The 21,984-nt window shown below is 45.3% G+C and overlaps 2 protein-coding genes across 13 annotated transcripts in view; one reads left to right on the forward strand and one right to left on the reverse strand.

Moving 5' to 3' along the window:
- The window catches only part of LOC137304714 (uncharacterized), a 217,036-nt gene that overhangs the window by 146,703 nt on the left and 48,349 nt on the right, over positions 1–21,984 (forward strand). For 5 of the 10 annotated variants that reach the window (XR_010958616.1, XR_010958614.1, XR_010958615.1 and 2 more), the window contains one exon: positions 20,879–20,976. The exons of 3 other annotated variants lie outside the window; for them this stretch is intronic. The gene's annotated coding sequence lies outside the window, so the exon portion shown is untranslated. Of the gene's footprint in view, positions 1–12,020; positions 12,442–20,878; positions 20,977–21,984 lie in introns of those variants that run through there. 2 more of the 10 variants (XR_010958619.1, XR_010958621.1) reach the window with 1 other exon arrangement.
- The window catches only part of malt3 (MALT paracaspase 3), a 105,919-nt gene that overhangs the window by 47,852 nt on the left and 36,083 nt on the right, over positions 1–21,984 (reverse strand). For 2 of the 3 annotated variants that reach the window (XM_067973393.1, XM_067973391.1), the window contains 7 exons: positions 12,531–12,666; positions 11,004–11,182; positions 9,520–9,619; positions 6,763–6,810; positions 6,366–6,419; positions 4,838–4,864; positions 60–263 (listed from right to left, as the gene is read on the reverse strand). In XM_067973393.1, coding sequence (XP_067829494.1) covers positions 60–263; positions 4,838–4,864; positions 6,366–6,419; positions 6,763–6,810; positions 9,520–9,619; positions 11,004–11,182; positions 12,531–12,666 — 748 coding nt within the window. The remainder of the gene's footprint in view (positions 1–59; positions 264–4,837; positions 4,865–6,365; positions 6,420–6,762; positions 6,811–9,519; positions 9,620–11,003; positions 11,183–12,530; positions 12,667–21,984) is intronic. The other variant, XM_067973392.1, reaches the window with a different exon arrangement.

A 21,984-nucleotide genomic window follows, 5' to 3' on the forward strand; every position in this document is an offset into this window, starting at 1 on the left:
TCGTGTTCAGAATTAAATGGGAATCCAATTGAACGCATGGTTCCCTCATGCCCACTCACCATAGACGCCACTGTCCAGGAGTTGGAGGAACTGTTTGACCGCACTTTGCATCTCCTCTTTAGTCAGGTCCATCAAGGAAACCACCCGGAAATCCAGTTGCTGCAGCAGATTCGACAGTTCAAAAACATCCATCATGGTGGCTACCAGCTTGGGGTGATTCACGTAGTTCATGTTCCCGATCAGCAGAGCCACTTTGTCAGTTGCTGAAATACAAGGAGCGCAATGTTATTGGTGCATCGGTGCTGCAGGAGGGCACTATCCAGAACGGGGTCAAGGGGTGGAGCAAGACCTCCACCTCGCCTCTGAGTCAGAAGGTTGTGAATTCAAGTTCCACACCAGATACTTGAGCACAAAATCCAGACTGACATTCCTGAGGGAGTGCTGTTTTGTCGGAGGTGCCGTCTTTCGGATTAACCGAGACCCCATCTGCCCCCTCGGATGAATGTAAAAAATCCCCTGGCCACTATTCGAAGAAGAGCAGAGGAGTTCTCCCCGATGTCCTGGCCAACATTTATCCCTCAACCAACATCACTAAAAACAGATTAGCTGGTCATTATCACATTGCTGTTTGTGGGAGCTTGCTGTGCACAAATTGGCCGAAGCGTTTCCTACATCACAACAGCGACTGCACTTGAAAAGTACTTCATTGACTACAAACTGCTTTGGGATGTCCCAAGGTAAAAGGCACTGTATGAATGCAAGTCTTTCTTTGCAGGCCCAACATACTCACTTAAATAAGTGAGGGGGTGCTCCTTTCTGCCTCATTTTGGCTAGTTGGGCACCCAGAAACCATTCTAAAAAGTTAGTGGTAAGCCTTGGGCCTGGGATCCCCTCAGATTAGAGGTCTTAGGGGGCCAGGCAGGAAGACTAAAAGGTACGTGCCATACTCCTTTAGCAGCAGGTTGAGGTTTGGGCAGGGTGGCTTTCTGATTGATGTTCTCTGACCTTTACTTTTAACATACCTGATTTATAGTTTATAGCCTAAGTCACACGGTCTGACAGAGCATTCATTGCTCCGCTATCCAACAACTAGAGGAACACGAGAGAGCTTGCGTCAATGCAGTGACCTAATCAGGGTAACAAGATCCAGGCCAATACTACATTACCAGATATTGTGTATGCAAAGTTACACCCTGATTTGTAGGCAGCAAGAGCTTGCTAATGAGAATGTTTGGTCTTGAGTGTGAGAGAAATGTTTCCTTAGAACAGAGAAGATTAAGGGGAGATTTGATAGAGACGTGATCAAAATCATAAACAGTTTTGACAGAGTAAAGAAGGAGAAACTGTTTCAGTGGCATAAAGGGTCGGTAACCAAAGGACACAGATTTAAGATGATTGGCAAAAGAGCCAGAGGCGACACAAGGAAACATTTTTTTTTACAGAGCGAGTTGTAGTGATCTGGAATGCACTGCCTGAAAGGGTGGTAGAAGCAGATTTAATAATAACTTTCAAAAGGGAATTGGATAAATACTTGAAGAGAAAAAATATACAGGGCTATAGGGAAAGAGCAGGGGAGTGGGACTAACTGGATCGCTCTTTCAAAGAGCCAGCACAGGCATGATGGGCCAAACGGCCTCCTTCTGTGCTGTATCGTACTATGAATCTATAAAGCCTTAAAATGTAACACCTACATTATAACAGTGACTACACTTCAAAAGTACTTCATTGGCTATGAAGTGCTTTGGGACGTCCTGAGGCCGTGAAAGGCAATGCAAGTAAATACTGAAACACTCCCAGGACCCCCTGTATGTATTGACACATTCCCGCAGAGCCCCTGCAAATACCGAGACAATCCCTGGAAATCCCTTGGAAATATGACGTACTCCCAGGAATTCCCCTGGAAATCCCCTGGAAATACTGACACACTCCCAGGAAATCCCCGTAAATACTGACACATTCTCAGGAAATCCCCTGTAAATACTGACACACTCCCAGGGACCCCGTGAAAATATTTACACACTCCTGGGGAGCCCCTGCAAATACTGACACATTTACCGGGACCTCCTGTAAATACTGACAGAGTCCTGGATAACACCTGTAAATACCGGGAAATCCCCTGATAATATTAACACACTCCCATGGACCCCCTGTAAGTATTGTCAAACTGCTGGGGACATCCTGTCTTAACTTTCAAAAGACAGCATCAGTTACCCAAAGCTAAACAGTAATAAAAAAATCTTTCTGTAGTAATACCACTAACGGTAACAGAAATAACGCACTAGTAAGGCAGTACAAAAAATTGAGAAACCTGATATCAGGTGGATTGATCTCTGGTGGCAGACGGTCTGATATCTGATGGCAGGCGGACTGATCTCTGATGGCAGGCGGACTGATCTCTGATGGCAGGCGGACTGATCTCTGACATCTGAAGACCTTGAGGATCCTTTGGGATCCTATCTCGGACCTCCCTGGGGTCCAGGGACCCCAGTTTGATAACTGGTGCTCTATAACGTGGTTCCTTTGGGAAGTGGAACATTGGGCTGCTCGCCTGCCTGCTGCAGGAGTTTTGCCATTCACTCCATTATATCGCTTATCCAGACATCGGTAAGGCAAGATACCATTCAGGACCCTGAGCCGCGGCTGCAAAACAGACCATCTGCCCAGACACCCCCATTGTTCCACAGTGCCAAGGGGTTGCTCCTGCATATCCTTCCCTGTGGTATGGCCTTCACCATATGATAGGTATTGAGGACGCTAGACCTATTTGGACAAGTCTAGGCTTCGCGGGGCATCTTGCAATGGTGACCCCCATTGCCTTCACTCCCTCTGCTCTCACAAACACCTCCTCTCTTCTGTACAATCCAACCCTCTCCTTCTGACCCCCTCCGCCTGTGGGGTGACTACTTACTGCAATGATTATCCCAAAAATCATTAGTCGTGAAGCATTTTGGGAGATCCTAAGGGTGTGAGAAAGCACGACATAAATGCAGATTCTTTCTTTCCATCAGACATGTGCACATTACAGGTTTTCCTTTAATCTCACCACTCCTGCACCCTCTGTTAAAGTGCTATTCCCAGTGCCTGTGTCTCCAGGTCTTGATTCTCTTTTGATGGTAATTGATTACTTTTATCTTGTTTTTTCAACAAAATGAAAAGAAAACTTACTTCCAGCTCCACCCTTTTAAATTGGTGGATGCAGTGGGGAGCAGAAACATTCCAGTCAATGATAGCGATGAAGGAATAGGCCATTTACATCCTCTTAAAAGAAAGACTTGCATTTATACAGCGCATTTCACGACCTCAGGACGTCCCAAAGCGCTTTACAGCCAATAAAGTACTTTTGAAGTGTAGTCACTGTTGTAACGTAAGAAACATGGCAGCCAATGTGCGCACAGCAAGCTCCCACAAACAGCAATGTGATAAATGACCAGATAATCTGCTTTAGTGACATTGGTTGAGGGATGAATATTGGCCAGGACTCCAGGAGAACTCCCCTGCTCTTCTTTGAATATTGCCGTTGGATCTTTTATGTTCACCTGAGAGGGCAGACAGGGCCACGGTTTAACATCTCATCCAAAGGATGGCATTGCCGACAGTGCAGCACTCCCTCAGTACTGCAGTGGAGTATCAGCCTAGATTTTGTGCTTTGGAGTGGGGGTCGAACCCACAACCTTCTGACTCAGAGGCGAGAGTGCTACTCACTAAGCCACGGCTGACACCTAGCCCTCACCTTCCAGTGACTTCTGAAACTGAAACTGAAAAGAAACCAAGGAGTATGAGTATTGGGGGAAGGTCCCAGCATGTGCCCTAACCCAAACTCTAATACTGCTCATGATGTAATGGTACAACGGGGCATGAGAATCAGGTAATAAAACAGTTCTGGTTCTGCTGACCGTTTGAGGCCATTATTGTGAATCATGTACCTGGGAGTATACCTTGTTCTACTTAAAGCTAAAGAGCTGGTAGTATGAACGTCCTCAGTTTTGTAACGGAATTTCCACAGAGGTTGTCTTGCGGGAGATCAGTAGAATCTCCCCAGAGAAAATGTAAATGGGCCGTTTTTAGCCGTTCATGCTGTTTCTTTAGGGATTCTGCCAATTTCCAGCCAAAGTTACAGTAGAAGATCAAGAGAAATACGGTGGAAATTCATGGGCCCTCATCTTTTAAGTTTTTACGCAGGGAACAAGATATACCTTTCGATGTCAGAAAATTTGACATTTTGATGACACGTAAGCAGGCTGGACAACTACAGAAACCCACCGTGGTCGAACAGAGCCACAATTTCAACATTGATGACCCTTTCATGTGAAGCACCCTGTGACTAATGTACAGTCCTGTCCTCAATACAAAGCATTCTAGGTCAAACCCGTTATCAGTTGATCAGAGTACAACATCCTTCATGTACCACAACAGGGGAGGGATTTGGTGAATGCTCTTTTCTTGCCTTTTTCTTTTAATTCTGTATAGCTCGTGAAGCCTTAAATCGAACAAATGGCTTTCCCTGTTAATGGGCAAAATATGTCGATAGGGTGAGATGAATTAAGACAGAAGGAGGCTTGTGTGGAGCATTAACACCTGCATAGACCAGTTGGGCTGAATGGCCTGTTTCTGTGCTGTAAATACTACTATATAACGGGTAACTGTAGGTAGTTTGTAAAAAAAAATTAGAACTCTTAGAACTGTTGTGACATAATTTTTTGCTTCTGATTTATGACTCTTGCTGATGGTAAATGTCACTTCCTGAAGAGGTTGTGACGATGTTTTTATGTGGATTTGAGTGGCTGCGTCGCAAAACCCAAAGGCCAACTGCAAATAAATAAAGATAATCATGACATACCACACAGTCTGAGTTCTTGAGGCGCATCTGAAAAGGAAGGAGAAAGAACACATAAGTGCAAAGAAAAGATCATGCCCTTTATCGTTAATGAGACAGAAGGAACATTGTGGGCAGATTAACCCAGGCCGTTTATATCCATAAGTCAAACAATTGGCAATAAATCTCGGCTTCAATTAACAGAGCTGGCGCCCTGATAAGACTGTGAGCAGAACGATCCACATTCGTGAGGTTACCGTGGCAACACTGCCGACCTTCCCAGTACACAGATCATGAGGCAATCCTCCTTACTTAATGGGTCCCAAACCTACGATGTCGATGGGGGGTGGGGGGGGGTGGTCAGTAACGAAATGACACACCCCGAGGGTAACTCAGTCCGACCCGATCGGGGCAGTGGCGACCCTAAAATTAGAGCGCTGCACTTAGTGCCCAGTTCCCGCTCCGATCACCCCGCCACCATTTTGCCCGGGATCTTCACGAGGGCGGCCCGGATGTTTGCCTGAAGCAGGCGGGAGCCTCGTTAAAATATGTAAATTGGGCTCCTGTTACGCACATTGGACCCCAATTCGAGTTACAAATGGATGGAGCTTGCACCGTGCACACTCCGCCCATTTTCACCATGCAGTGAACGGCCTAATCGGCGGTCCTTAAAGGGGGCGTTGGAGGCCGGTCACAAAACGGCCCAGGAAACGTCTTAATTTTTTTTTTGGTGGGGCCAATGGCAGCAGGAGTGCTCCTTCTGGCCTCAAAAAATTATGATTCCAGGCTGCTGCTGGCTTGTCTGAGGCTCCCCCAACTCAAGATCACCTCTCTCTCCCAACCGCCCCCACCTCCCCTAGGCTCCGACTGTTGGCCAGCTCAGGGCAGGAGAAGGACAATTTCCCACCCTCCCAGAACCGGAGAGATGCAATCTGGCACCCAGAGCTGGAAGGTAAATGAGGCCTGGGCCTGTAAATGCTGGGGCCTGTAAATGGCTGGGGCCTCCCGCCAGCGAGAACGGGTGGGCGGCAGCAATGCTCAGAGTCAGCATACCATGCGAGGTTTCAGAATAGCGAGACTTTCAGAAAGTAACAGAATTGTGAGTAACATGAAAGACAGAGCCAATACACGAGCCTCACAACAGAACTGAGCAGGTTTGTGAGACTGCTATAAATGGGGGTTGGTGGTTAGGGCTCCCTGGCTGTATCTGACCCACACAGCTTTAATATGTAAAATGCAGGGACATGTACAGATGTCTCTCTCGCTAAGCTTTGAGAGCGTGGTGATTCAGATAAGAGCATATCCTTTTTAAGTAACAAGTAGGTCAACATCTAACACAAAACAAATCAGATTTCATTCTCTTAACGGATGAACTAGTGAATAGGGCAATAGCAGGGGATTTTGTCCACGGAGGCTGTGGTTTGCAGCTATGGAATGGTTACAGGTTTGGGCATTTTCCTTGTGGCCATCGCAAGTTTTAGCTGAGACTGGTTTACCGAAGAAATGACATTTCCTTTTTTGCTTCACATCCACATGCAACTCTCAGTCCTACCTGGCTTCAGGCAGACCGTTGGAGCTTTTCCTACTACTTTCCTTTCCCGGGAGTCTGGAAATGAATCACAGCACATTACTAAATTGCCAAAGCTGGCCTGAACCTTTAAACAAACATCACTGAAGAGTACACAGTGAACCAGTATGCTCCCTCGAGTATAGAAGATTAAGGGATGATTCACACCCAACAGACTGGGCTGGAGTCATGCCCGACAGACTGGGCTGGAGTCACAACCGACAGACTGGGCTGGCGTCACACCCGACAGACTGGGCTGGAGTCACACCCCAGTTTGGGAGGTGAAACTGCCACACAGGACTTTCCCATTTTAGAATTGGATCTTTAACACTTTGACTCATCAATGTTTATTGGAAATGCTCAAAGAAAAACTAGATCTTACCCGTCACTCTGAGGGAAGGTAATGATACTGCTATCGGGATGTTTTCAACTGCAAGGGAGAATGACAGGAGATTTAATTAAAACATTGTAAATGGCTCTCAAACATGGCTAGAACAAAGGCACCAGAACAGCCATTAGCAAACACATGAACATCTACTCACATCAGTCAAAGGACAACCACTCAGGCTGGAAGAACACAGGTTTATGTTTTATATCGAGACATACACACCCAAGACAAAGCAGTCTGCTTGATCAGCAGCCCATCCACCACCTCAAAACATCCACCACCAACGCATCGTGGCTGCAGTGTGTACTATCTACAGGATGCGCTGCAGCAATTTGCCAAGGCTTCAACGGCAGCCCCTCCCAAACCCGTGACCTCCACCACCTAGAGGGACAAAGGCAGCAGGTTCACGAGGACACCGTCACCTCCAAGTTCCCCTCCAAGTCACAAACCATCCTGACTTTGACATATGTCGCCGTTCCTTCATCGTCACTGGGTCAAAATCCGGGAACTCCCTGTGGGAGAACCTTCACCACATGGACTGTAGCGGTTCAAGAAGGCGGCCCACCACCACCTTCTCAAGCTCAACTAGGGACGGGCAATAAATGCTGGTGCTAGTGACTGCCGCATTCAGAAAATGAATTTTTTAAATATACAATGGTTAAGCCCTGTGTTAAAAAGGAGCAGACATATGTTTAGTACAAATGCATATACCCTATAGTCAAAGTGGGAATCAGAGAGTTACCATACAGATAACATTTTTGCTTTGATTTCTTTGTGAATTTTATAATCATGAAGAGGAACTTAGGAAAAGGAGGAGGATGTTCAGCCCCTCGAGCCTGTTCCGCCATTCAATGAAATCATGGCTGATTTGTAACCTAACTCCATCCACACACCTTGGCTCCACGCCCCTAAATACCCTTGGCTAGCAAAAATCTATTGATCTCTGATTTAAAATTATTAATCGAGCTAGCATCTACCGCTTTTTGTGGGACGAGTTCCACACTTCTACCACCCTTTGCGTGAAGAAACTTCTCTCCTGAATGACCTGGCACTGATTTTAAGGTTATGCCCCCTTGTCCTAGACTCCCCCACCAGCAGAAAATGTTTCTCTCTATCTACTCAATCAATTCCTTTCAAATGTAACACTTCTTACACTTTTGTGTCAGCATTAATTAATCTCTGGGTCAGGTACAGGTTAGCTGCAGGTTAAAGTCCAATGTATGCTTCTCAGACCAGCACGTTCAAGTCAGTCATGAGACAGCTTGGATAACAAGTAAAGCATCTTACACCACGCCTTGGTCCTAACAATGGAAGGAAACCTGTGTGACCTTTTCATGACCCCACATCAGCCATCCTTGGGCCCTCTCAATGCCACTGGTAACTTGGTGGCAATTAGGAATATATGCTGTGTAATACTAGTGTGAGCAAGCTGAACACTTTCATATCAAAATACATTTCTGCTATATTAATTTATAGCGGCTTTCACGACCTCAGGATGTCCTAAAGTGCTTTACAGCCAATTAGATAATTTTTGACGTGTAGTCACTGATCTAATGTAGGAAACGTGGCAGCCAATTTGCGCACAGCAAGCTCCCACAATCTGCAATGTGATAATGAGCAGATCATCTGTTTTTTGGTGATGTTGGTTGAGGGATAAATATTGGCCAGGACACCGGTGAGAACATCCCTGCTCTTCTTCGAAATAGTGCCATGGGACCTTTCACGTCCTCCTAAGAGGGCAGATGAGGCCTCGATTTAACGTCTCATCCAAAAGATGGCACCGCCGACAGTATAGCATTCCCTCAGTACTGTACTGGGAGTGTCAGACTGGGAGTGTCAGCCTATTTTTTGGTACACATTTATATTTGATATGAACGTGTAAAGTGTTTGTGTGCTAATGTGGCACAGTGTAAGTACCAACATATGGTTAATTTGTGCTGTACCCCTTCAGACCTGGGTGGAATTCAACCTGGACTGGTGACATGAAGCCTCTTCTTCTGGTTGTAACTAGTCTCAACTCAGTTTCTGGGCACAAGTCCACAGTACAAAATATTCTCCCTTCACCCACATGAGCAAAGCAATCTCCCCCACCAAAAAAAATTAAAATTTATAGATGTTAAAGTAGATCTGTTTATGGCGCAATTCTCTTACTATCTATTATCTAAAAATGATTCAATTATATAAATAGGGATGAGATATAAAAATAAAGCAGAATACCAATTAGCACCATCCTAATATCCATGGTTATTAATTTAACATCACCACAACATTTTTCTTGTTCCAAACAATATTACAAGGATGGAGAAAAATAACTCAGAAGGTGAGTCACTATGAGATGTTTTTAGCACATGCTGGTGGCCAGTTAATGGATAAAGTTATCTAAGCTCGGCAGAGCGTTACCAGGAAAATGCTCCGTGACTGTGAATTCCAGAACGCACGATCTTCGATTGTTGGTATTTACAACCATTATCACGGTGCAGAGGTATCCCAGATCTTGTATTTATACATCTGAATATGATGAGTTCCAGAAAATTTGATGCATTTAAGGGGAAGTTAGATAGGTACATGAGGGAGAAAGGAATAGAAAGATATGCTGATGGGGTGAGAGGAAGTAAATAAAGTGGGAGGAGGCTCGTGTAGAGCTTAAACACCGGCATGGACTGGTTGGGCCGAAAGGACTATTTCTCTGCTGTACATTCTATGTAACTCTATGTAATTCTGTGACACGTTAGCAACAGTGCCAGTATTTACCTACGCTCACATCAGCAGCGGAACTCCAGCACTCCTGTCCCCGGTCATTGGTGACTGCACACAAGTACGTCCCATGGTGTCTCATCTCAGCTGTGGCTATCTAGGCACAGAGGAAAAACATGTACATTCATCAATACAGCCTATGCAGCACAGCGTCTAACTGGTCTCTGGTGGTCTAGCGGTTGGGATTCAGTGATCTCACTGCCACCGACCGCCTGGGTTCATTTCCCGGTCAGGGAATTAGTTTATGATCCCACGGAGGGTAAAGACCTGCATGGACTGGTTGGGCCGAATGGCCTGTTACTGTGTTGTAACTTCTATGTACTTCTAATAATTATCCCTCAACCAACATCACTAAAACAGATTATCTGGTCGTTATCTCATTGTTGTTTGTGGGAGCTTGCTGTGTGCAAATTGGCTGCCGCGTTTCCTACATTACAACATTGACTACAGTTCCTCATTGGCTGCAAATCAATTTGGGACGTCCTGAGATTGTGAAAGGCGCTATATAAATGCAAATCTTTCTTTCTTCAATAACCAGAAGGCAACCGTAAAAGGGGCAACTGGTAATGGTAGTGGATGAAAGGCCTAGAACAAGCTTATAGGAACATAGGAATAGAAGTAAGCCATTCTGCCCTTCAAGCCTATTCCACCATTCAATTAGATCATGGCTGATCTGTATCTTAATTTCATCTATCCGCCTCGGATCCATATACCTTAATACCCTTTCCTGCCAAAAATCTATCAATCTCAGTTTTGAAATTTTCAACTGACCCCCCAGTCTCAATTGAGGGAGAGAGTTCCAGATTTCCACTACCCTTTGTCTTCTGAGCAACTTGCGTATATTAAGTTTGCTTTTTATTAAATCATCTTTTTCAGGCATCTGGCTGTAGATCACACCGTACCCTGTTCTTCTTTATGTCCTTCAACATCCTAGAGTGTATTACAGTCTTGTTTTTTTTAATATTACCCACGACATGAGGCCCAATCAACTACAAGTTCAAACCAAGAATCAAATCATTTGTCATCTTTCAGCACTGCAGCTTTGGGCCAATCATATACTTCCACTCCAAACGGTATTTCAGTACTAGGCCAATCTAATACTTTGGCGATAATTTGAACTTTTAGCAATAGTGTAAAACGGGTGCTATTGGATTGGCCACCCTTTATACATCTCTCCCCATTCGATATTGCGCGTTTTACACTATCGCCAAAAGTTCAAATGATCCACTTTCACTCCAAACAAAACTACAATAGTGGGCCATTCAAATGTTGTACACCCATCAGCATTGCACTAGTGGGCCAATCAAATACTCTCACACCCTTCAACACTGCAGTTCTAGACCATTCAAATGATCTCACACCCTTCAGTATGTAACATGCGGCAAACCATACTCAGACTCCTCAGCATTGGAGCATTCAAATCAAACAATTACTCTCACATCCATTGACAGTTATTAAAAGACCGTTCCAAGTCGACTTACTGCTAACTCGTCCTTGTTTTCGTGAGGTAACTGTATGCCATTTTTGTACCACTGGTATTTTGGAGCAGGAATTCCGAATGCAACACACCTCAAGGATGCTCTCTGGCCAACTTTTACCCTCAGGGGTTCAGGCTGTAGCCCAATCACCGGCTCTCCTTGCCATCTGTGGGGCAACCCTGCTGTCAAGGTACAATACAGCACTTATTATAAATGATATAGACACACTGGAGAAGGGGCAAAAAAGATTTACAAAGATGATACCAGAATGGAGAAGTTATAATCATCAGGAAAGGCTGAACAGGCTGAGGCTCTTTTCTCTAGAAAAAAGACTGAGGGATGACCTGATATCTAAACTAAAATTATGAAAGGGTTTGATAGGGTAGACATGAGAAGATGTTTCCACTTGTGAGGGAGACCAAAACTAGGGGCCATAAATATAAGATACTAATAAATCCAATTGGGAATTCAGGAGAAATTTGTTTACCCAAAGAGTGGTTAGAATGTGTTACTCACTACCACAAGGAGTAGTTGAGGCAAATAGCATAGATATATTTTAGGGGAAGCTAGATAAGAACATGAGTGAAAAAGGAACAAAAGGGTACGCTGATAGGGTTAGTTGAAGAGGGGTGAGAGGAGGCTCGTGTGGAGCATAAGCGCCGGCATGGACCAGTTGGGCCGAATGGCCTTTTTCTGTGCCGTAAATTCTATGTAATTCTCTGTACACAGACTTTAAACTTTTAAAACCAAGTATATTAATGTATAAACATACAGTATATGGAGTCTCCATCTGAAAAGTCCACCTATCTTTTTGCTTCCAAATACTGATGGAATTATATTTTCAGCATTTTCTGTTATTATTACAGGTGTATTATATCCTGGTAGCACAGTGTTATATATAACAAGCATACACAAATATACATGGTGGTTATATCAAATCAGATGACAAAGAAACAATAACACAACTAGAGATAGTGGCAAAACTTACACTTATAGAACTGAACCTTAATGTGGTTCCAGATGCCCGACAAACAGGACACACTGGAGATAAAGGAAGGGACTGTAAAGATGTCAGAATGGAGAATGAGATACCAAGGAAAGAACTAACCAGCTTGGAGGACAGAAAGAAAGGAACAACAGAAAGAAAGGAAGGATAGACAAGAAAACATCAAGATGTAGCAGGACAGAGAAGATGATTCTGTGGCATGGCTGGAGAGGTTGAAGAATCGAAGAAGGCGAGGCAAATTCGAAGGGAGTTACTCTGAAGCCACAGATACCTCTGAGCAGATAGTCCAAGAGCAGCCTTGGCAAAGATTTACCTGGATTCTTTGAACTGGAGAATGAAGAAAATTGCCTTAAAGGTAGGGGGCGAAAATAGTTTTTCCCCCCCCAAAATATAAGAAGCAAAGCAAATCAAAAGAGGCTGAAAGATTTGAGTTATGAGAAGGGGAAGCAGCAAATATTATCTCACTGTTTATAATAAACAGACATTAAAATGTGATAAACAATTACAAGTGAAGGAGCCATTACCAGATTTGATAAAATGAACTTTGACCTTCGCCCAGCTGCTGAATACACATTGGTGCTGCTGATCATGCACTCGGCACACATAGATTCCGCTCTTCCCCTCGTCAACGACCAGCACCGGTTGAATGGCCCCAATGACCTGTAACCAACATAAAAGGAGCTCAAATAAAAACAGAAAATGCTGGAGACACTCAGCAAGTGAGGTAGCATCTGCGGAGAAAGAAACAGAGTTAACGTTTTGAGTCAATGACCTTTCGTCAAAAGGAGCTCAAAGTAGGTCCTTCTCAGTTCTGAAAATGTCCCAAGGCCAACATCAACTGCAGGCTTTTAAACCTTAGATTTAAAGCGTGTAGCAGCACACGCCATTGCCAATGTGATGCCATCACCAAGTCAATCACTTCCTTGTATGCCCCCTCCCCCATGCCCAAACCTCCTATGTTAGAGGGGGGATGTGCTTAACTTATGTTACTCCTCAAAATAATTGGATTCATAGCATTGAATGTAGACGTTCACAGATTTAGTAAGCATACAGTAATAACAGTTATTGACAATAATTAAATATACGCTTATCAGCAACGCTTACGACAAAACCTTTTCGCGGGAGTTTCAAAACATGTTACAATTCCGAGCTCAGTGTACTTGGTTGGTCAGACCTTCGAATTCCCAAAATATTTGTCCCAACACCCACTGTTTCTACCCTTTTTCACTACTCGTACGTGTCAATTGGCATGTTCCATAGCATTACTCAATACATGGTTATCATTCAACACCGATTTGCTTATCCTTGCAGCCATAGACCTGCGCTAACACCCTTTTACTTGATTCACACTCCCTAACTTTCCAGATCTATGGTCTTTCTCAGGAATGCCCTTTGTCTTTCAAGGCCGGAGTGAACAAAGAAAGCTTATCTGTCCACTGCAGAATTTATCAGCTAAAGCTCTCTCTGACTGTCTCTGCTTTTAATTAGGTTTTATTGTTGAAACTGACCATTGCTTTTCACAACAAGTTGCATTTATATAGCGCCTTTAATGTAGTAAAACATCCCAAGGTGCTTCAAAGGAGGGTTATCAAACAAAATTTGACACCGAGCCATGTAAGATGATATTAAGACAGGTGGAGGTAGGTTTTAAGGAGCATGTTAAAGGAGAGAGAGGCGGAGAGGTTCAGGGAGAGAATTCCAGAGTTTAGGGTTTAGGCAGCTGAAGGCACGTTCGCCAATGGTGGAGGGATGAAAATCGCATCTACATTAATAAAATAAGGCAAGCCTGTCTTATGATTACACTTTCATTCTTCCAACAGAAACTCACTTAACAGGCAAAAACTAAAAGTTAATATTACTACTATATTAGGATCAACCCTTTCCTTACCACAGTGTCTTCCAGAACAGCACCCATTTAAAATATACCCATTACATATTTCCTAACATGCATTTCAATATTACTGACAGACTGTTATTCAAGTGACACAGAAATAATTGATTGTTTGGAACTAAGTTCAGCAAACTGTAGGTTTTTTTTAGCAGTGGGGTCTCCATGAAAAGAAGTCTGCCAATTTATTTGCTTATTTGGTCAGGGAGGAGATTTAGAAGAGAAAGAGTCTCATTTTCACTAGAAGGGGAATCACTCACAACATCAAGCTGATGAAATTTGGAATGATTTGTTTTATGTCATCACATCGTAAGTTTTGAAATAAAATAAAGGTAGATTGGCCGAGCATCTGTTCATGTGGACAGTGGCCCTTTAATGTCTCAAAAGCAAAGCTGGCTTTAACTGTGATCTTTGCAGGAGCTGCTTATTTTAGTAGAGTGTTGATCAGATGTCACCCATTCAGAAAAGGTCCAGCAAAAGACTTTGGATAGGCAAATAGGTCAAGACACAAAAAGAAATTCTGAGAGAGAGAGAGACGTGTGTGTGCGAGAGAGAGAGAAGATAGAAGAAGTGTGGAAAATTTAAGGAAGAATTGGATAGATATTTGAGGATGGGTAGATTATAGGGTATTAGTTTTGGTACTGTCTTTTTTTTATTCGTTCATGGGATGTGGGCGTCGCTGGCAAGGCCAGCATTTATTGCCCATCCCTAATTGCCCTTGAGAAGGTGGTGGTGAGCCGTCTTCTTGAACCGCTGCAGTCCGTGTGGTGAAGGTTCTCCCACAGTGCTGTTAGGAAGGGAGTTCCAGGATTTTGACCCAGCGATGATGAAGGAACGGCGATATATTTCCAAGTTGGGATGGTGTGTGAATGGAGGGAAACGTGTAGGTGTTGTTGTTCCCATGTGCCTGCTGCCCTTGTCCTTCTAGGTGGTAGAGGGCGCGAGTTTGGGAGATGCTGTCGAAGAAGCCTTGATGAGTTACTGCAGTGCATCCTGTGGACGGTACACACTGCAGCCACAGTGCGCCGGTGGTGAAGGGAGTGAATGTGGTGGATGGGGTGCCAATCAAGTGGGCTGCTTTGTTAAGCTTCTTGAGTGTTGGAGCTGCACTCATCCAGGCAACTGGAGAGTATTCCATCACACTCCTGACTTGTGCCTTGTAGATGGTGGAAAGGCTTTGGGGAGTCAGGAGGTGGGTTACTGGTGACAGAATACCCAGCCTCTGACCTGCTCTTGTAGCCACAGTATTTATACGGCTGGTCCAGTTAGGTTTCTGGTCAATGGTGACCCCCAGGATGTTGATGGTGGGGAATTCGGCGATGATAATACCGTTGAATGTCAAGGGGAGGTGGTTAGACTCTCTCTTGTTGGAGATGATCATTGCCTGGCACTTGTTCTGGCACAAATGTTACTTGCCACTTATGAGCCCAAGCCTGGATGTTGTCCAGGTCTTGCTGCATGCGGGCACGGACTGCTTCATTATCTGAGGGGTTGCGAATGGAACTGAACATTGAAATCATCAGCGAACATCCCCATTTCTGACCTTATGATGGAGGGAAAGTCATTGACGAAGCAGCTGAAGATGGTTGGGCTTAGGACACTGCCCTGAGGAACTCCTGCAGCAATGTCCTGGGGCTGAGATGATTGGCCTCCAACAACCACTACCATCTTCCTTTGTGCTAGGTATGACTCCAGCCACTGGAGAGGTATCCCCGATTCCCATTGACTTCAATTTTACTAGGGCTCCTTGGTGCCACACTCGGTCAAATGCTGCCTTGATGTCAAGGGCAGTCACTCTCACCTCACCTCTGGAATTCAGCTCTTTTGTCCATGTTTGGACCAAGGCTATAATGAGATCTGGAGCCGAGTGGTCCTGGCGGAACACAAACTGAGCATCGGTGAGCAGGTTATTGGTAAGTGCCGCTTGATAGCGCTGTCGACGACACCTTCCATCATTTTGCTGATGATTGACTGATGGGACGGTAATTGGCCGGATTGGATTTGTCCTGTTTTTTGCGGACAGGACATACCTGGGCAATTTTCCACATTGTCGGGTAGATGCCAGTGTTGTAGCTGTACTGGAACAGTTTGGCTAGAGGCGCGCGCGGCTAGTTCTGGAGCACAAGTCTTCAGCACTACAGCTGGGATGTTGTCGGGGCCCATAGCCTTTGCTGTATCCAGTGCACTCAGCCATTTCTTGATATCACGTGGAGTGAATCGAATTGGCTGAAGACTGGCTTCTGTGATGGTGGGGATATCGGGAGGAGGCCGAGATGGATCATCCACTCGGCACTTCTGGCTGAAGATGGTTACAAACGTTTCAGCCTTGTCTTTTGCACTCGTGCTGGCCTCCGCCATCATTGAGGATGGGGATGTTTATAGATCCTCCTCCTCCCGTTAGTTGTTTAATTGTCCACCACCATTCACGACTGGATGTGGCAGGACTGCAGAGCTTTGATCTGATCCGTTGGTTGTGGAATCACTTAGCTCTGTCTATAGCATGTTGCTTCTGCTGTTTAGCATGCATGTAGACCTGAGTTGTAGCTTCATCAGGTTGGCACCTCATTTTGAGGTGCGCCTGGTGCTGCTCCTGGCGTGCTCTTCAACACTCCTCATTGAACCAGGGTTGATCCCCTGGCTTGTTGGTAATGGTAGAGTGAGGAACATGCCGGGCCATGAGGTTACAATTCTACTGCTGCTGATGGCCCACATCGCCTCATGGATGCCCAGTTTTGAGCTCCTAGATCTGTTTCGAATCTATTCCATTTAGCACACTGATAGTGCCACACAACACGTTGGATGTTGTCCTCAATGCGAAGACTGGACTTCGTCTCCATGAGGACTGTGCGGTGGTCACTCCTACCAATACTGTCATGGACTGATGCATCTGTGACAGGTAGATTGGTGAGGACGAGGTCAAGTAGGTTTTTCCCTCATGTTGGTTCGCTCACCATCTGCCGCAGGCCCAGTCTGGCAGCTATGTCCTTCAGGACTCGGCCAGCTCGGTCAGTAGTGGTGCTACCGAGCCACTCTTGGTGATGGACATTGAAGTCCCCCACCCAGAGTACATTCTGTGCCCTTGCTACCCTCAGTGCTTCCTCCAAGTGGTGCTCAACATGGAGGAGGACTGATTCATCAGCTGAGGGAGGGCGGTAGGTGGCAATCAGCAGGAGGTTTCCTTGCCCAATGTTTGACTGATGCCATGAGATTTCATGGGGTCTGGAGTCAATGTTGAGGACTCCCAGGGCTACTCCCTCCTGACTGTATATCACTGTACCGCCACCTCTGGTCAGTCTGTCATGCCGGTGGGACAGGACATACCCAGGGATGGTAATGGAAGAGTCTAGGACGTTGGCTAAAAGGTATGATTCTGTGAGTATGGCTATGTCAGGCTGTTGCCTGACTGGTCTGTGGGACAGCTCTCCCAATTTTGGCACAAGTCCCCAAATGTTAGTGAGGAGGATTTTGCAGGGTCGACTGGGCTTGGTTTGCCTTTGTCGTGTCCGGTGCCTAATGGTCCAATGCCGGGTGGTCCGTCCAGTTTTATTCTTATTATGACTTTTTTTGGCGAGATTGTACAACTGAGTGGCTTGCTCGGCCATTTCAGAGAGCAATTAAGAATCAACCACATTGTTGTGGGTCTGGAGTCACATATAGGCCAGACCGGGTAAGGACGGCAGGTTTCCTTCCCTAAAGGACATTAGTGAACCAGATGGGATTTTACGACAATCCGGTAGTTTCATGGCCACCATTACTGATACTAGTATTTTAATTCCAGATTTTATTTAATTAATTGAATTTAAATTCCCCAGCTGCTGTCACGGGATTTGAACTCATGACTCCGGATTATTAGTCCAGGCCTCTGAATTACTAGTCCTGTAACATAACCACTATGAAAGTCTGGACAGACTTTCCTGTCCTGTAATTCCCTGTGTTTCCAATATTACTTCATGCTAAGTCTTATACCTTCCTGTTCTTTCATGCCTGCATTTCAGTAAGTAGTACAAGACCTAAAGCCCTGATTTTAATTCCTCAACAAGATTGGGGCGTGCTGGCGGGTTAAAATAGAGGCGGCGTGGCACTCACTAGATCCATGCTGCACACACATCATGTGCCATTTGAACAGACACATTGCGGGCATCTTGCGAGGCCCCTCACCCAGGCAGGCAAGGACCTCATTGATATTCTAAGGTCGGAATCTGCTGCTGCCGCCGTCGCCAGGGAAACCCAGCACGGAGGAGCAGCAGGCCCAGAAGAGGCCCGAAAAGGTAAGGCTCTTCCGGTCCCCACAAAGTATCCATCGGCCTCCCCTGTCCTGAGCTACCCACGATCGCTGCAGACCTCCCGTCCTCTAGACTTACTTTTGCCGGTGACCGTTCCTATGGGTCCATGGCAGCGGGCTCCTGTCCGTGGTGCCACGTCATTGACCCCAGGTTAAGGCAGAAGTCGGGCCTAATTTATTTAAATGAGGCCTGGGAGTTAAAACGGCCAGGTGCTGATGTCGGCGAGCCAGGGCTAGCCTAACACTCTTCCAAGTTAAAATCGGGGACTATGTGTATGTTTTATAACGGCCAAGAATTTGCTGGAGCGGGCATCTCGTGGCGTGCGCCATTAATTAGATTGGTTCCCACACCCTTCAGCTCAAAAATTGCTGGAAGTTCAAGCTGATAACGGGGCATCTGGGACTTTGGTGAACGACGGAACCAACAGTCTATCTCCTTAAGCAATGAATTTAAGGATTGAGAAAGCAACTGAGGAACGGCGGAGAAGGAAACAGGATGAATTAGAGTACAGAATCAAGTACAGAAAGAGAAATAAAGGGAGGGAAAGAAAGATTGGATTAAGAGAGCGAGAAAAGACAGAAAGGAATGGCAACAAAATTTAAAATTTAAAATTTTAAAAATCTCTAACAATAATTTACTACCTGCAGGCATGAGACTCCACAGTTTAAATTGTTCCCTTTCTGGGCTGGAGAGGTTGAGTGGCATTGCAGGAACATAAATCTCATTAAAGAGTGAGTTTAATTGCCAATTGCGCCAATGCAGCAATTTCATGAAACTCACAAGGAGGTTGAGGGCGAGCTGTTATTTTCATGAGGCTAACGCAAATCGTCCAGCAACTTGTGGCGATTCGCAATTCACAATTCACGGGGCATCTTGTCCTTGCCACAAGTTGCTGGATGATTTACACATGCATAACGGCATGCGCATTAAACTCGACGTTATTTTGGCAGCAAAATCTGGACCAATGTGTGCCTCTTGTATTAAACTAAATTACAAGAAGAGAAGGAAACTTATAATTAGTGAAATTCCACCCCAGTGACAGTGGGTTTCTAGTTTTGAGTTACATGTGTGAATGAGACCTATCATTCACAATCGTGAGTCATTCTATATTTAAACTGGATTTATATTTAAATGAATAAAGGATCCATTATGCTCACCGAATCAGTCAGTGGCTAAAAAGGCAAGTGCGTATGTTCCTGGCGTGAATCAGAGTGTGAGAATCCAATCACGATTCATGCATTTACTGAGGGAATGTAGGTAAGTTGGTTACGAGTGAAGGTAAGGCAGGATTGTGAAGAAGACTGGCTGTAGTCATCACTATTCCTCCTCGAAAAGGTGAATATTCCTGTCAGAAATGGAGAGTATTTTTACGAGGATCACTTTTTGAAAAGAGGTCTCTCACTAACTTTTAAAACTGAAATTGCTGGATGGAATTATGATGCATTCTCCTTGTTTCTCTAACCATTTTTATGTCATCACTGGTGGAAGAGTTGCTGAACGTCACCATAAAAAATTATAGGAAAGGACTTGCATTTACATAGCGCCTTTCACATCCTCAGGAAATCTCAAGCGCTTTACAGCCAATAAAGTACTTTTGAAGTGTAATCACTGTTGTAATGTAGGAAACACAGTAGCCAATTTGCACACAGCAAGCAGCAATGAGATAAACGACTAGATAATCTATTTTGTGCAATGTTGGTTGAGGGATAAATACGAGCCAGGACACCAGGAGAACTTTCCTGCTGTTTTTCAGACTTTTGGGATCTTTTACATCCACCAGAGAGGGCAGACAGGGCCTCGGTTTAATGTCTCATTCAAAAGACGGCACCTCCGACAGTGCAGCACTCCCTCAGTACTGCACTGAAGTCTCAGCCGAGATTATGTGCTCAAGTTTCTGGAGTGGGACTTGAATCCACGACCTTCTGACTCAGAGGCGAGAATGCCATCACTGAGTCACAGCTGACATCTTGGTTCTTTCCTATGAGTGACTTGACTGAGCATCGTTTGATGCTCCCTCTTACTGAACACTGAGTTTGCCGGGGGAAACGTGGAGAGTGATTTTGCGGTCTATGTCATTGGTCTATGTCAATTTGCATATAAATTGGATTCTTTAAGAAATGATCTAATCCTCTCACCCACCACCATGAACCAGTGAGCAATGTTCTGACTATATCACCGAAACTAAAGCAGCCCTTAAAGTCAACATATTGTAGTTACCACAAATTGGGTCAGTGAAAATCTCACCAACACCACTTTAACTCCACTTGTCAAAGTCAAAGGTTACACTGATAATACTATAAATGCAAGGGGTTCGAAGTGTTTACTGAGCTCTGGTGGGGAAAGCCACTGTGTAGTAAAAGGCCAACTTTCCCATCAAACTTTGGACAGCCTCTATAAGCAGGTGGTCTGACGCCTTGTTTGTCCACTCCTCAGAGCCATACCCAACACCAGGCTCTGAGCACTCAATTTAGATTCGCACTCCAATGAGGGAGGCTCCATGAAGCAAGAACTTGCATTTATATGGCTCCTTTCACGTCTTCAGGATGTCCTAAAGTGAATTACAACCAATGAATTACAGCCAAGCTGCTTCCAACCTTCCACCAACAGCATTCTGTAAGCGGCTATTAGAAAGAGACACCACAGCGAGGTGCATCAGCTAATTCAGCCGCTTAAATTCCCCTCCATGTCTCCCTCTTTGCAGAGAAGCCTACCGGAAGGTGGACTGTTTACGCAGCACATCAGGAACATGGAATGTTGGCAAGACCTACTCTTGGAAGATGACGTGTTGGCTTAAGCAAGGTAAGGAGAAGGGATCTTGGCAGGGTTTGGGCAGGCCGCAATTCCAATCTCGGCCCCAGTTGTCAGTGCAACCAGTTGGAGTTCTGGGTTTGGCACTACACTGTCTTGATAAAATTAAAAATGGCAGTGCTGCACAGGAGCTGCAAAACGAAGGTGGTAGTGGAAGTAACTTAGCTTTTCAATGAAAGAACTACCCATAAAAAGCGATTAGAGAAGGTAACAGTGGGTTTGTTCCAAGCTCCTAGCAGGACAGTCAAGGCATCAAGGGATATGGGGATGGTGCAGGAAAATGGTGTTAAGGTAGAAGATCAGCCATGATCTTGTTGAATGGTGGAGCAGGCTCGAGGGGCCAGATGGCCTACTCCTGCTCCTATTTCTTATGTTCTTATGTCCAGGTCAGAGAGCCAAGGCTACGATGTTGAAGTCCTATCTGGCGGTGGCTTTTCTACAATCAACGAATGAGATAAATGACCACTTGATCTGTTTTGGTGGTGATGGTTGAAGGATAAATGTTAGCCAGGACTGTAAGAGAGCTACTCTGTTTTTTCATTCAATAGCGTCGTGGGATCTTTTGGCCTTGAAATTCGATGGCACTGCACTCATTACGAGCCGGAAGTGCACCACCTGCCACATTAGTGTAGGCAAAAAGATAGGCATCCGAGGCCCTCGCCTGAAACAGGCATAAGGCCCCTTATTTGCAAAGGGGTACTCCTCCTGACCCTAGAATAAAACCACAGGTCGCTGCTGGCCATCTCTTGTTCCCCCCCACCCCCACCTCCTGACCGCTGCCTCAGCCCCCCCATCCCAATGGCCCCGTCTCGGTCACCTGCTCTCCCCCTCTTCAGTCTGACTCTTGCCAGGTAGTCCCCTCCCATAAGGCAAACCACCAATTAAAGCAAAGAGAGAACATGCTGGAAATACAAAGCATCGAAACGAAAAGACCGGTTAACGTTTCCTGTGTAGGCCTTTCCTCACATCTCCCTCGGATGCTAATAGACCCGTCTTTCC

Source organism: Heptranchias perlo, chromosome 38 (assembly GCF_035084215.1).
Source record: "Heptranchias perlo isolate sHepPer1 chromosome 38, sHepPer1.hap1, whole genome shotgun sequence".
Lineage (NCBI taxonomy): Eukaryota > Metazoa > Chordata > Chondrichthyes > Hexanchiformes > Hexanchidae > Heptranchias > Heptranchias perlo.